Genomic DNA, 14,920 nt, shown 5'->3' with positions numbered 1-14,920 from the left:
GAGGTGAGAGAGAGCTTAGCAAGGAGTACAAATAAAAATGATGGGTGCTAAAATGGAGTGATGGCATTCCCCTGTGCCCATTCCGCCGGGCTGTCAGTGCAGGCAAGAGACATTTTTCTTCCTTGCAGAGAGCAGTGGGTCGCTTCTCTCTCAGCAACCCGGCTCTTACCGGAATACCTCCCCGGGAGGGATGCAGTGCTCAGCAGGCAGCCCTCTGGACCAGCGCACTTGGTATTTCCTGAACGCACAACCTTAATCAGATGCGCAAGCTTCTCGGTGTGTGCTTCGTGCCCTTTCCCCCCCCCGGCTCGGGCTTGGAGAGATTCAGCTCCTGATCTGATCCTTGTCGAGTCAAAGCATCTGTTGAGCGCGACCAGAGGAAGATGCGGAGGGGGAGTGCGGGATCAGCGCTGCTCCCTGAAAGAGGCATATTAATAACACTGATGCATGGCCAATTAGCAGAAGGAGCCAGGTCCAGCCCTCGAGTCTGCGTGCTAGTGATTTATCGACAGTAATTACCGAGGCACTTAATGCCTAGTTTGGATGGGAATTAATTCGAGGCCGGATAAATAATGCATTAGGGTTTATTTAGCCCCATGTGAAGCGTCGCCCCCGAGCCAGAGCTGGAAGTGGAGCGAAACGGCGTTGGAGCGGAGAGCGGCGGGCGCGGCGATGCGCGGGGCGGCAGCCGGGGCCGGGACTGTGGCCGGGGCCGTGTCCGTGGCCAGTCGGTGAGGCTGCCGGCAGCGGTGCGCCCAGCCGGGAGCATGCTGAGCCCCAAGATCAGGCAGGCCAGGAGAGGTGAGTGTGCCTTCCCGTGCGCCTCGCGTTGCGGGGAAGGGGACCGGCTGCCTGCACGGGGAAACTTGCCGGCGGTGGCGGAGAGCCTCCAGCGCTGCCCGCGGAGTGCCCCCGGAGTGCCCCCCGAGCTGCAGTGGCCGCCCCCCGGCAGAGCGAGGCTGCTGCCCCGCTGGCCGAAGCCGGCCCCCGGGAGGGTAGCGGGAGGGAGCGGCGCTTGCAGAGGTTCGGGGAGAATGAAGCGTAGGAGGTCGGGACCCATGCTTGTGCCCACCAACGTGGTCTGCAATGTCAGGGCTGAGCAGCAGGGATAATTCAAAAATTGTACTCCGTCCTGGGACTCGACGGAGCCTTTGCACCCCTGGGGTGGTTGCTGATGCTGTGTTTCTAGTGCTGAAATTCATTCTAACAGCCGGAGACAGTTGTGACAAGTTTACCTGCAGCATCTTGGAGAAGCGGTTTGCTGTAGCACGTTATCCCTCCAGGGCTGGAAGCAGGAGGTGGGGAAAGTCGTTCTGTGTGAGCTGTGGGCAAGACAAAGGAGGGAAGGAAAACCTGCCCCGGGTCTGCAACAGCTGCTTTGAGCAGCCGTTCAGATCTGCGAGGTGTAGTAGGCAGTGTTTGTAAAGCGATCGGCTGGGGCTGGGCACATTCGGTGTCTCCACTCCAGCTTCCCTGGCAGAGATGCTCTGGCGGTGTGATCTGCTGCAGCACCAGTTCCTCGTTTGACATGGCATTTGTTGAGCATCGTTGACATTCGCAGCCTAATGGCAGTCTCAGAGGGCTGTCTTCCCGCCTGTTGGAAACAGAGGCTAGATTAATGTAATTTAGGAGCAAAAGCAGATGCAGTCAGAAGAGTATGTGAAGAATAGGTTTTTCTTCAGCCATGCCAGCATTATAAAATAGGAAACTGTCACTGGTTCTAACTGCTGTGATTCTGAGACAGATACTTCCAGCTGAATGTCACATTGCATCATATATATAAAAGCAGTATTACATGCTAAACAGTCCTTAGAATACCAACAGCCCATTAAATAGCTGTTAGTATCTTGGAAGGAAGAAGCTTCCTGCCATCTGGAGGTGTCAGGATCAGATATGTACAGCCTCACCCACAGTAAAGTCATATGTACTTATTTTTTTTTAGTTACACAATTTTGTAGAAGTTCAGCAAGTCTTTCGTAGGTGCTGTCTCTTTGCCATCCCCCTTCTAAGGGGTGTCTAATCTTCTTCCAGTCTTTAATATATTTGTTATCCAGCATTCCTGTGGGCTATTACAGCTCTGATGAGACAAGCTAAACGATGCAACTAGAGTGGTACAGTAAGTTTGTGTCAGAGCAAGGAACACAAGCTTTCACAATTGCATGCCTGTCATTCTTCCACTTTCTTCAATTCATCTGGAAGACAGTAAGTTGTATATTAATATATATTGAAGTCTAGTTATGGGACAGATATTATTCTAGATCTCTGTGGGCTACTGCTCCTTGGGGTACAAACTGTAGTTTACCTTTGTGATTCAATTTCAATTTATAGCAGTATATCTCATTTTCTCAGGGCTTGTTCTGTTTGGTTCATTAACTGTGCAGTGGTAGGTTTATTTCTGAGTGAATTTAGAACTCATGAAAAGAGCTGACTTGGCAGCTTTTGAAACTTCATGAATTTTCCTACTTTTGCAATGCCATGGCAAAGCACTGGTTAACCTCTTACAAAGGTTACCAAGTAGGACCTAATCCTGCAAGGTTTTTCTATAGTTCTTGTTCACAGGAGCTGTAAACAGGCAGTGCTGAAGATGCTGAATGCTTCTTGAAGGTAAGTGTCCCACCTTGTTCATGCTCCCTGGACTCTCCGTTGGGATTGCTAATGAAGGTTCAGGTGGTATATGATGGGCAAGCAAAGTATTGAGAAGGCTGCCAAGAATCTGCTGCTGGTAGTAAGCATCAACAAGGGCAGGAGATCTGCTGCAAGCTTCTGTGTGACCTTGGCTGACTTCTCAGAGTAGCGGCTGTTAGCTCTGCCATTGAGGACTTAGCTGTGTAAGGGAGGCAGTGTGACTTCTCTGAGCAGACAGAATGAAGAGAAGGGACAAGGAAGGATACTCTGGGTACAGCCTGTGATTTCACTTGAGTGTGATAGGAGGCAGCAATAAAGCTGAACCTAGGCATGTTCATGTATTTGGTATAGATTTCTTGTGGTTGAATTACCCAAACCACCTTGTGTGCATGTCCAGCTCTTTGCTTCAGCATCACTGCATCTGTGCAAATAGGAATGCTCTATCAGCTCCCCTTGTATTTCCAAATCTCTACTGAGAATGTACCTTTAAAACTTCACTTGTGACATCTGATGCTGTCCTTTTTGTTTGACTTGTGGATGGTCCTTAAGAAAGCTCCTGGGTTTAAAGACATTCAGGCTTTTGCAAATGCTGAGTCTGGACTTGAGCCTGACATCTGGGGTGTAGTTCTTAATATTTGTGAAAGGCATGGTAGAGAACAAAGATAATTTGCCTTATTAGAGGTAACTGTCAAGTGTAATGTAGTCCTTGCCGTTCCATCAGCAAGCTCACATCTGCAACTGAGAAAAATGCGTTCAGAGGTACATTATGTTTTCATAAGACCTAGGAAGGCGTAAAATCTCACAGACTGAAAATCTTAATGTGCATAAATGGGCCTTCTGGAAAATCATTCATCCCATCTAGGCCTGAATGGATTTTGCATTATTTTTTCATCTACAGTGTTTTATGGACAGCAGTTGGCAGAGTCCAGGATTCTGAAATAAGTGACTGCAATGGAAAACATCTATTTTCAAATTCTTTCTATGTCATGGGGCATAGAAATACTGCCTTCCAGAGTGGAGGCAAAAGAACTTTCAGTATGGAGAGCAGGGAAAGCAGTTTTCAGACTACATCCTTCAGTCTCAAGGAATGCATTTTTGTTTCATTGTTTTTAAGAGATGAAAAAAATGAAACAAAGCATTTGCTCCTTGGTGTGAAAAGTCTCAAACAAGTTATACCTGCCCAGTTGCATTTAAATGTGCTAGGAAATGGAAGCTGGACTGACTACAAGCTTATGCATTTGTTTTTTAATAAGTGGTGTGATGGGATTGCCCTCTATAGTGAGAGAGTTAGCCTGCTGAAATGATAGATTCTTTACAATATTCGTGTCTTCAGCACAGTCTGTCTCAGTTGTATAGGCACTAAGAATAAACCTTCTTTCCTTACAGGGACTTTGTACTAATGGGTGTCTGACATTATGGAATTGTCTGCACTTCTCTGACCTATTATTGCTGTTTGCGGCATGCTCATACATATGTTACAGTATGTTGAAAATTTTCTTCACAGTCATAATAATGAAACTTTTGTTTGTTTAATTAAAACTTAGAGCCTGGAAAAAGTGATGGGAGACATTTTGGCTAGCTAGCCTGCTGCAGATGAACTGGTTTTACCTCAGGTATCCTTCACATGGCTGTAGTAGAACAGTTATTTCCCTCTCTCTTTTTTCCTTCTCTGAAACTTGTCATAATTCAATTTTAATGAAAAGTGGGCTTTAGCATATTTTAAAAGTTTCTAAGGATGGTGTATACTAATGCTGCCAGGAGGGACTTTAGAGGGTAAAGTACTATTACAGCCCTCTGGGAGTGTGCACATTTACAATGTAAGCATCACTTGCTTGCAGTGAGGACAGCTAAGTTTTAGTATTCAATGCCTTTGCAATGGTGTCATTATATTTTTAATGAAAGTGCTGTGTGATTACAGGAGCACAAATACCCTCTATTTTAACTGCTTTCTTATGGCAGTAAGGATATATGATTGCATAATTTCTCCATCTGTCTCTGTCCTAACAATTTTTGAGCTGCTTGGCTAAATCCAACCAGATTTGAAAGCAGAAAAGGAGTGTCAAAATATATTTGACTCCTATAAACTCAAAGAAAATTGGTGACAGGACAGAGGAAAGACAACCACATCTGTACACCTAGGGAAAACTGTCACATAGTGCTCAACAGAAATGTATATTCTGAAAGATAATGCCCAACTGACCATCCGAGACACATACTGGCTGTCCTGTAAGAGGACACATATATTCAAGTCAGCCAAAAAGCTAAGGGATGTAGAATGTATTGGGTTGTTGGGGATGTGGAAGGAACTGGGTATTTGAGGAAGATGAAGAGACAGCACTATGCAAGTTTGAGGAAATAGAAGAATATAAGGCAGTAATCAGTAGAAATCTGGACTTCCTTAATTCTGCAGACTGAAAGTATATTATTCAATACAAAAGCAAGTTATGAGAATTATAGTAGTACACTTTGGAATCTACATGAGCATTTTAGGGTTAGAAGTGGGCTTCTGAAACATATCTAATTCTCCTCACTTATTGCACTTTGGTTATGTCATGAAGGAGTCTCAGAATAAACAAACTAGAATTCCTTTTGGATTAAACTAGGTGGGAAGATATTTTCAGGAGTGCACCTCTGCAGCCACTCTCCCGCCACTGACGGGTATTCAGTCCATAGGATCAGAACAGAACTAGTCGAGAACAGAGCCCCCTGAAATGCATATGTAGGATGGATATTAGTTCCCTGCCATTAACTAACAGATCCACTCCTAATGATCTGCACTATTTGCTAACTCAGACATCTCCGAAGTTGTCAGAGTCACAACACATTTGTATTCAGAACTGATAATTTTATGTTAATCCATTACTTAGGTGGCCAACAATTCACTACCATAGTATCTCAGAACTTAACAATTCAAAATTTATTTACCTTTGCACATGCCACATTTCATGGATAACCTTTACATTCTGTGGACTAGGGAAAAACCCTAGGCCACATACAAAGTCCAAGGCAGAGCCAGGGCTTGAAACGAGTTTCCCAAAGTTCAGTGTATGTGAAAAAATACTGGATTATCCTTCCTTCTTATTCAACAGCTTTTCACTGGCCATTTTCTGTCATCAGAACACATCTGCCTCCTTAAGAACTCACCAGTGGAGGGTATCAGCATAATAGGATGAACAGTATGAAATTGTGGGGGATGCCTCTAGGAACTTTTTTTCTCTACCAGAAACACAGGGTGATTGGGGTCATCCCTCTAGAGATTCCTTGTCTAAAGGAAATGACATTATTAATCACTTCTTCAAGACAGTCTTAATCACAGCAGCAGGCTATCAACCAGTCATGGCTTTCAGGAGTTCTCATCTATCCTGAGTTTGCCAGGCTCAGGAATCAGCTTTGATGATGATGAATGACATCTAAGGAAACGGGAATTAGGCATTTTTAGACCAGTGAAGGTGACCTCTGACTGTTAAAAGATGCTGCTTGTTCAGAGTCATATTTGGGCTGGCCAGTTAATAATTCTTCAGTATCACTGACACACTTCAGGTTCCAGGAGTTGGACCTCATCTAAGAGGCAACCTCACAAGCCCAGCAGCAGGCACAGGTAGCAGGACAATCTGTACAACAGGCAGAGCTGAGATGAGGTCCATCAAGGGAAAAAAAAACAGTGGTTAAAGGAGACTCCAACAAAAAGGAGAAAAAGAAACAGTGTGCAACTCAGTTTGTGAAAAAGGACATGGCAGAGAAAAGATTAGGAACAGTGAAATAAAGACATTTCACAGAGACCCAGAGGCAGCCAAACAGTTCTAAGTATGCTCAGACTGCTCTGTTTGCTGAGGCATCAACCCTCCAGCTTCTGGCTGTTGTCCAAGCCCTCCACAGAGAGGAGGCAATCCTGCTGCCTCATGCACAACAGCAGTTCACTGTCATGTTTCTATTTTCCTCTGGCATTAGGGGAGAACTGGTGGCACCTTCGCCCCAATTCCAGCAGAGACCAGCACCACGCTGCTGGAGCAAGTCCTGGACCTCAGAGACTGCTCAGTGCAGGCAGCTCCTCTGGCTGTATTCCGTTCAAAATCATGCTGTGTGAAGAGCTCCCCTTTCACTGGCCAGTGAAAGTCAAAAGGGGAACTCTCCCATGTGTCTAGTTCCCCTCACCAAACCACAGCTTAGCACCTGCAGCCTCTTAGCGCTGCAAAAAGGAGCGCCAATGCCTCCACAGCCTCATGCTGCAGCTCTGGTTTGAGGGGCTGATTGTGCACACAGCTATCCTGGAGCATGTGGGAGGCCAGCACCTTGGCACCTCCAGCTTACCAGGCAAGTAACACCCAGCTTCTTCCTCCTGGAACCAAAGTAAACAGCCCTGGAGCTGTGAACTCCTCCGAACATTTCCTTCAGCCCCCGAAAGCCCACCAACATCGGTGGGAGCACACCAGCCCCTGGGGCAGGGAGCAATCAGTGTGACTAGCTGCAGCTGGCATGGCAGAGCCACCATTAACGAGGAGCCCAGCTGCAAGGGGAAGGCTCACTAACCCCTTCCTTAAATGAGTGATTCTCTGAGGCAGAAGAGGTATTTTCAGGAGTTGTGCGCTAGAAAGGTATGTGGGTAAAAGGCTAGGGTGAAGTGCTGGTAAATGTGATTTTGTTTATGGCTCACAGTTTGTGAGCTGGTGGAGGAAGGAGTCTGTGAGTCACTGGGGAGGGTGGAGGTGACCCTGCCTATGGTGTGGGTCTGGGCTGGTTTCATATTTTTGCTTTCTACGAACGTGAGATAAAGCTGCCGAGTTGAGTTTAAAATCCTAAAGCAATGGTACAGCGGCTGTGGAGGGAGGTATTGGGGCTGGAGCTGGTGCACTGCTGGATTAAGCGCCCTGAAGGCAGTGGGAAGGTATAGGCCCAGACTAGAGGGTAAAGTGTGGGGGAGAAGCGAACAAGGAGGGAGCTGAGCGTCCCTCTCGCCATGTCCAGCCCTAGGGAGCTGAACGAAGCAGGGAATTACTTCTGCCCCTTGGTATCAGGTCAGTCTCCTGGCACTGTGCTGCTTTGGTGCAGGGGTGTGCAGCAGTGAGCTGTACTATGGGCTGTGTGCTGTAATTACTTTGTCTCTGTTGTCCTGGTTCAGTGGCCATGTGCATATACAGAAGGGGTCAAGAAAGTGATACTTGTGGGATTCCTCCAGAGATAGGTTCAGATTCCCACTCTTGCTTTGTGGTGTGTCCTGTGAAGAAGGACCCAGGCTACTCAAAGGTTTAATCCTCTCATGTCTGTAGAGATGCCCCTCTCTTTCCACATAGGATTCACAGTGTGTGCTGAATTAAGTGCTGCTCTTGGCAGTGGCAGCTTTCTGTCCCTGCCTGAAGGCTCAGGCAGGAAATCACTCTCCTTAGAAAAAGCCCTGAAAAGTTTGCAGGCACACACCACCTTATTAAGCACAGGCAATCTGAACTTGAAATAACAAGCCATGGTCTTGCCTCCTGGGGAAGGGCAGGGCCTTGAGAAAGAGCAGTAATTCAGCTCAAAGGGTAACTGGACTGCTGGGAAGAGAACTTGTGGGGAGGGAATTAATTAAATATTAAAAAATGAAAAAGCCATAGGCTATCTAATTACTTGTAAAACACCTACTGAATGAGTACAGGGTGAAACTGTCAGGGTTGTGAAGAGCACAGTGAAAGCACCACAAAAGCTAGCAGCTCTCTCCTGAAAGGACAGTCACCTGCTATTTTTAGTGCCTATATATATGTATTCCTCTTCGTTGCAAGGTTACTACCAGAATGACTTTTTTTCCTTGCCGCCTTTCCATTTACATTCATGGTAGCTGATAGGCAAGCGCAACAGCATAAATGGCTTAATTTGTTTTCTCCAGCTCCGTAGATTATGGGCAGAGGTAGTTTGAGGCAACAGTGAAGGCACTTGCAGACTGTGGTGGGGAGGGGAAACCCCTTGATGAGGCTGCAGTATGAGCTATCTGGTGAGTTGGAATAGGAAAGGATCTATGCCTAGACTCTGCCCAGGCCTGTGTGTGTTTAAGGTATTTAAAACTAAGATGGGAGGGGAAAGCTGCTGCTGACAGTCCTTCTAATGTGTGTTCCTTCCACAGAGCTTTTCTGTGTGTCCCTTGTACCCAAAAGGCAGTAAATTGGTCTTTATGAAGAGCTAAAGAGCAGAGATACTAGGTCTTTGCTTGCAGTTGAAAAAAAGTTACTTGTAATATCCTTCCTCTTAAATGCAGGTGTTAAGAATTATTTATGCTTCAGTAAGATAGTCATCCTGTGAACTGGTATCGAAGTTTAAAGAACAAACCTATGGTACAAGGAGCTAATTGACAAGGAAGCTGTATACGTTGGTTCTAAGGTGAGAACCGATTCATTTGCAGGGGAAAGGATTGGGTCGATCATGGTCTCTTTGGGGGAACTATAGGTGCAGAGTTAATACTTAATCCTGTGCAGACCTCCTGCTTAGGAGGAGCCACCCTTACCTTATTAATGCGCAACATCTTGTTACAGATACTTATGGCTAAATAATCTAAGTTGGGTGCTTAGGTTCAGAGTATGAATTAATGTAGAAGTAAGAATGCCTGGATTTCTTCTGCCTGTGTCCCCCAAATCAACCCTAGCAGTAGAGCAAGTCACATAGCCACCTGTTGTACAGAGAAGGAAACAGGCTTTGTTTGCACATTGAAAATGGGTACAAACAGGTGAACTGTTAGCTCAATACTATGCCCTGAGAAGTAGGGTAGGAATTAATACCTTCCTGATGTTTGAATGAGGGAAACAAGAGAAATGTAATGTTATGGCTGAATTCGGGCAAGTTTATCAGTGAAAGTGGTCAATCCATGATATCACTTCAGTCTTACAGCCAGTTGCTGGCAAAAGGCCTTGACAAAGTTTTCTGTACTCTTGATTATTTTTTCAGTCCAGAATAATTTTGGGAAGTGATATCCCATGGTGTGTGGCAGACAAACATCTTCGGTGCTCATAACATCAGCGTAAGATGCTAGTGATACTAGCAGCCACTGCAATGTCTGAATAATATGGACCATGTGCTTGGCATGGCACAGGCATTAGTATTTATTATAAACACATGGGTGACTGGAGGGCCTATGACTAGCTTGAGTTGTTACACTGCAGTAGACCTACTTTTGTGCTACATCTGTAGTGCTGAAGAGCTGCGGTATTGACCGGGACTCCACAGTACTTGATGTGGTATGAGCTCGGGGTACAGTCCCAGCTCCAATCTGAATGTTATCATGGTCAGCATTTTTTGTTTGCTCCTCAGTCCACTATGGCTGGGAAGGCTATTAAAAATTAAGTCTTAAAGCCAAACCTGTGGGGAGGATTACAAGAGGCTTTTGCTGATTTCAGAGGGAGTACAAGGTATTCATTCAGTCTTCCTTCTGTGACCCGATTTGACTCACTAAAGTAGCAGGAAGGAAAAAGCTCTGAGATAACTTTCTGCCATTCCAGTGAGTACCTATTCTTATAAAACGGTCTCACTTTGTCAGTGAAGTGTAGGAATATAAGGCTGGGTCTATCAGCAGAAGGAAAAAGCAGTGTGGGTGTAGGGAGAAGGGAGTAAGACTTCCCTCTTCTGGCAGCAGTGAGCTGTAGCTCAGCGAGGTCGCCCATGGAACTCCAGAGCTTTGCCAGCAGCAGAGATGCCTTCAGCAGTGCTTGTCAGGTGGGCACTTCTAACCAACCAGGTGGAGAAGATGTACAGCTTTCAAGAGATTCTGCCCAGGTTCAATGGGAGTGGAAAGCTGGTGCTTGGGTTTGCTAGATGGTTTTGTAGTCCACTCTGTGTGACAAGTGGACATGCTTTAAAGCAGCACACCAAATGGCTATGACCTAAGAGCTGATCTATCCTCTGAATAGTCTGCAGTGGATCCAGCTGGGAACTATCAGAGGATGGTGCAGATAAAGGGACCTGAAAATTAAAAGGCAGTCTTTTGCTGGGAGCAGGTTTCTGTACTTGGGCGGCCTGTCAATATGGTCTGTAACTCTGATTTTGCAATAACAAAGAACGTAGCAGGTTGAATTTGGGGCTCTGACCTGCTGGTTACAGAGCTTACTCATGGTCAGCAAGAAGAGGAGGTAAGAATATCCTTGATACACACCCCTCCAAAAAAAAAAAAAGTAAAAAAAAAAAAAAAAAAAAGAATAAAAATTATTTAATCTTTCTTGGTATTGAAGCTGACCTGAACCTGCTGTCTATTGGTGTAGATCAGCATAAATCTATACTGAACTGGCTTCCAGCTTCTGTGTGTCCCTTTCAGTACCTAACAAATAAATGAAGCATGTGAGTTTTACTTGAGTGACTAGCGTTCAATTCATGGAGCTTGTAGTTCTTTAACCTTGCCTCAGGAGTACAGAGTATCACCTTGTTGTTCCTTGCCTTTTGTGTTTATATTCATTGACTTGGAGAAAGCCATGCTAAATGGCATGCTTAAAATATGACCTGCAGCAAGCTATGCAAATCTACTTCATACTTCTATTTTTAGGAGGGAGAGGAGGCCACTGTTAGTGAAGAAAAAGTTGGGAACACGATGAAGGCAAATTTGAATGGTTGTGCTCTAATGTATTTTGTGCACTCTGTCATAGAGAAGCTAACTCATACTGCTGCGTGAGTTTGGGGTTTTTGCTGTAGCAAAATGGCTGATACTGAAAGGAAGGCATAAGCATTGCACCCCTCAGTGTGGTATCATCTATTGAGAAATAAAGAGCCAGTAGTTAGGGTGTTAAATGAATGATGTCTTTATTTCTTGTCCTATCACAGACTACTTTGCAATAGTTTCTCTTACCTGTTCTGTATGCATTTTTATTCACGCTGTACAGATGCAGCCATGCTGCTACTTCAGATACACTGGGAGCAGTAAAACCAGAGATGGGAACAGCTGGGTTCAACAGCTAAGATTTAAACTCTTCAATGAAGACAGTTATAATTACTAGTCACTACTACAATATCTAAAACCATCACTATCTACTGTCTGTTCTACCAAGTGTGTGCCTCTGTCCTTAGCTTAAGCTACTGGGTCAGTAGGCGGATGCTGTCCATTGTCTTCATTTGGAGGGGTTCTGGTTGTCTACGTAAGCATCCATTTTGGTTTGGATCAATGGCATGCTTTTGAAGCAGATCTCCTGATCTTTCTTACCTACTGTGCTTTGGTTGGTTTTAGCATAGTCTTGGATTACTTCTGAGTGAAAATGTGCTCTGTGTGCAGTATGCTTCTATAGTCAATCCAAATAAAATCCCTGAAATAAGTGTTGTGTAGATGGTAGGTCTGTGGTACCAGCTGTTCCTCCCTACTTGTTCCACCCAGTGTGCTGTACTACTTTGTAATATAGACCTAGCCAAATTCCCCAGCTCTGCACAGAAGATGCAGGCTACCTCATCTGAATGCTGACAGTTCTCAGTGGTTTCCCACAATTCATTGTGCTTTTTAGAATAAAGTGTTTCACTTTACTAGGTGGTAAATCAGTAGGTTGGTCTGTTGTAGCAGAAAGAATCAAGCCGTCATCCTTCCATCTTGGCAATTATCCATGATCTAATGCTAGTTGTTTGATAAGGCTGGCATGGCTTTATGTATTTATAGGGCACTCTTGTGAACAGCTGGTGGCAGGTTACCTGCGGAATTTAAGGTTTATTCATTGGCAGGTGCCAAACCCCCCGCATATTCCCACAACCTGAGGCAGTAATTCAAATCAATTTGAAAATACAAGGTTAAACTCTTTAAATGATGATTCTGTGGAGTTGAGACCTGCTGGTCATCTTGCTGCTGGTGACAGCAAAATAAGTTTGCGACTTCTTTGTAAAATAGGTCAGAAGTGTCCAGAGGTCAATGAGGTCTCCGGAGCTGGAGTGAAAGGTCAACCAACAAACCAATGCCCCTTTACCTATATGATAGCAGTGATGGATTGCCAAAATCCTTATCTGATCTGGAGTCCAAGATGCCATGAATTTGTAACAATAGTTTGAAGACGAATGTAAATTGTTCTTCAGGAGTAAAGGGCTAAATTATCCCACTGACTATGTGGGGGTTTTTTTCATTGTGTGGGGTGGGTTGCATTAATTATCAAATAGACATGAGTTTTCCTTGACTTGTGGAAAGGCCCTGCATTAATGTGTATCAGTGTGTGCTACTGGATGTGTGTTCTTTGATGCAACAAAGACAAGATGTTACCAGGTTATCTGTTAGCATATTTCATAGAAACCTTGAACCTTTGTGTCGTTCTAAAAGATAACTAAGTTTGAAGCTGATTCTTGTCTTCCTTCAGCCTGATCCCCCCCACTGCCTTGTTTAGGTGTGCTACCTGCATACTTTTGCAAAGTAACTCTGATCAGTAAAGTGGCTTTTATGGTCATATTGCACAGGTCACTGGAGTATAAAATTATTTTTCTGATTTAGAACATGCCTTATACAGAGCTGACTATACCATTTCTAAGGTGGTGAAAGGTCATGGCTGTTACCTTGAACACTACAAAGAAGACCAAGATTAATTTCTTCATGCCAGTCAGGAAGCAACTGCCCTCAAACTAGTGTGTCTTTGCCTCTTGGTTCTGACCGTGTTCTGTAAATGCTGTAATACCACTGTAAGTGGAAAACAGGTGTAGTTTTTCTACATGTTCTATGAAGGAAATGCTGCATGCTTATTGAGGATTGAGGCAAAGATTGGAGCCAGCTCTGATGACTCTGGAAAGGCTACAGGCAACTTTAAATGTGTGTTGCTCTGCCTGAGCTTATGGCATGGCAGGGCCACACAGCTTTCAGTACCAGATGCGGTATGTGTAGTACAACAGTGTTGTTCGAGCGTGTTAACCTGCTAGCTAGCAGGAAATCTTGCCTCCCGTTCTGCCAGGTACTGTCACTGTACCCATTCTTAAAACATGCTGGTATGGAGAATTCATGCAGTCTAGTTTTATTCTTCAGAACTCCTTGGTGCACGTGCAGTTCCCTTCTCTTTCTTTTTTGCTGGTGAATGACCAGTGAATGATGAGGCAGTGCAAAAGAGATAGGAGATAACAACTTTGTAAAATAGAAAACATCTTGAAAGCAGAACCCTCAGCTATTGGTCTTAGGAGTTCTGAGAGGGGATGAACCTGTGTTCTGGAGACAGGGTGCTCCTTCGTGAACAAGTCTTAGTTTCCCAATCCATTTGGGCTCCTTTTTGGGGATGCCGATGCATCTTCTGCTACAGTGTATAGTTTATTTCTTGTCAGAATCCTTCAGGCTGGCTCAAATTCTTTGGCCATAGCTGCGCTCTGTAGCTGAAATGTGCTTTTTAGTCATTACCTTGTTAGTTAGATCTTCTGTCATCCATCTCTTTGCTCTTTCTGCTCAAAAGGCTGTCTGTGCGGTTGGTGTGGGATTTTTTTGTTTGGTTGGATTTTTTTTTTTTTAACAGAATGTGTCTTACCTGTATGTAAATATCTATAATCAAAGTTTCTGCCCTTCAGGTAAGGACTGAAAGGTATTTTACCCTGTATGTACAGCCAGTTTCTAACAGCACTTATCCCTCGTCTGAGAGTGAAATTATGCTAGTTTATGTTGGATTTCAGATTTATGAAGTAGCCTTCAGGAATGCAGTTGTTCTCGTAGGAAGCTAATATCAAGTAAACATTTGTACAAACAGATCCTTCCTTCAGACTGTCAGAATCTTTTCTTGGCAAGCCTACCTGCTTTGGTATGTGCAGTCTGGTACCCCAACCATTGCAGAAAATACAGGTTACTAGACAAACATATGTAAAGCCAATTGTCTCCTTGCTTTTTCTTCAGTTGGGCAGCAAGGTTACAGAACTGCTTCCAGTATAATGCATGTATGGTTTCTCTTGGAAAAAGCTATGGGTTTCCAGACCCATTTATTTTTCCTTTCATTTTCTTCAGCAATATCTGGTGGGTGGCCATGAAGAATGATTTTCTAGAGCAAAACATCCTTTCATATTTTTATTTCGGCTAAAAGAAAAACAAACCAAGGTAAAGAAGTAGAACACAGCACATTGTCTTGGTCTATAAAATGTTCAGTATAGACAGGTGTGGCTTTATTGAATAGAAGTAATGGAGCACAACCTGCTCCTGTGGTAGTGTTTCTGAATGTGGTGTCTTCCAGGTCACAACATGTGAGCAGCCACGTGGCTGTGTAGCAGCACCCTTTTGTCTCTATACAGATTGCTACTCTATTTGGCTTGAGGGAACTCAAAGCCCTTGCCAGTTTCTTGTAACTGATATCCTTCCAGTTGCCTAAACACATCTCATCACCAACCACTTCAGACATTCTGCCTTTAATTTCTTTGCTTATTGTGTTTCAAG

At 44.5% G+C, this 14,920-nt stretch overlaps 1 protein-coding gene across 2 annotated transcripts in view; it reads left to right on the top strand.

Moving 5' to 3' along the window:
* The first annotated feature begins 693 nt into the window (after window positions 1-693).
* ARHGAP22 (Rho GTPase activating protein 22) overlaps window positions 694-14,920 on the top strand; it is a 158,261-nt gene continuing 144,034 nt past the window's right edge. For both annotated transcript variants that reach the window (XM_052798981.1, XM_052798980.1), the window contains exon 1: window positions 694-801. In XM_052798981.1, the coding sequence (XP_052654941.1) occupies window positions 768-801 (34 nt within the window). In that variant the 5' untranslated portion in view covers window positions 694-767. The remainder of the gene's footprint in view (window positions 802-14,920) is intronic.

The sequence above is a fragment of the Harpia harpyja genome, chromosome 10 (assembly GCF_026419915.1).
Source record: "Harpia harpyja isolate bHarHar1 chromosome 10, bHarHar1 primary haplotype, whole genome shotgun sequence".
In the NCBI taxonomy this organism is placed as follows: Eukaryota; Metazoa; Chordata; class Aves; order Accipitriformes; family Accipitridae; genus Harpia; species Harpia harpyja.
This window is presented reverse-complemented; position numbering and strand designations above follow the sequence as displayed.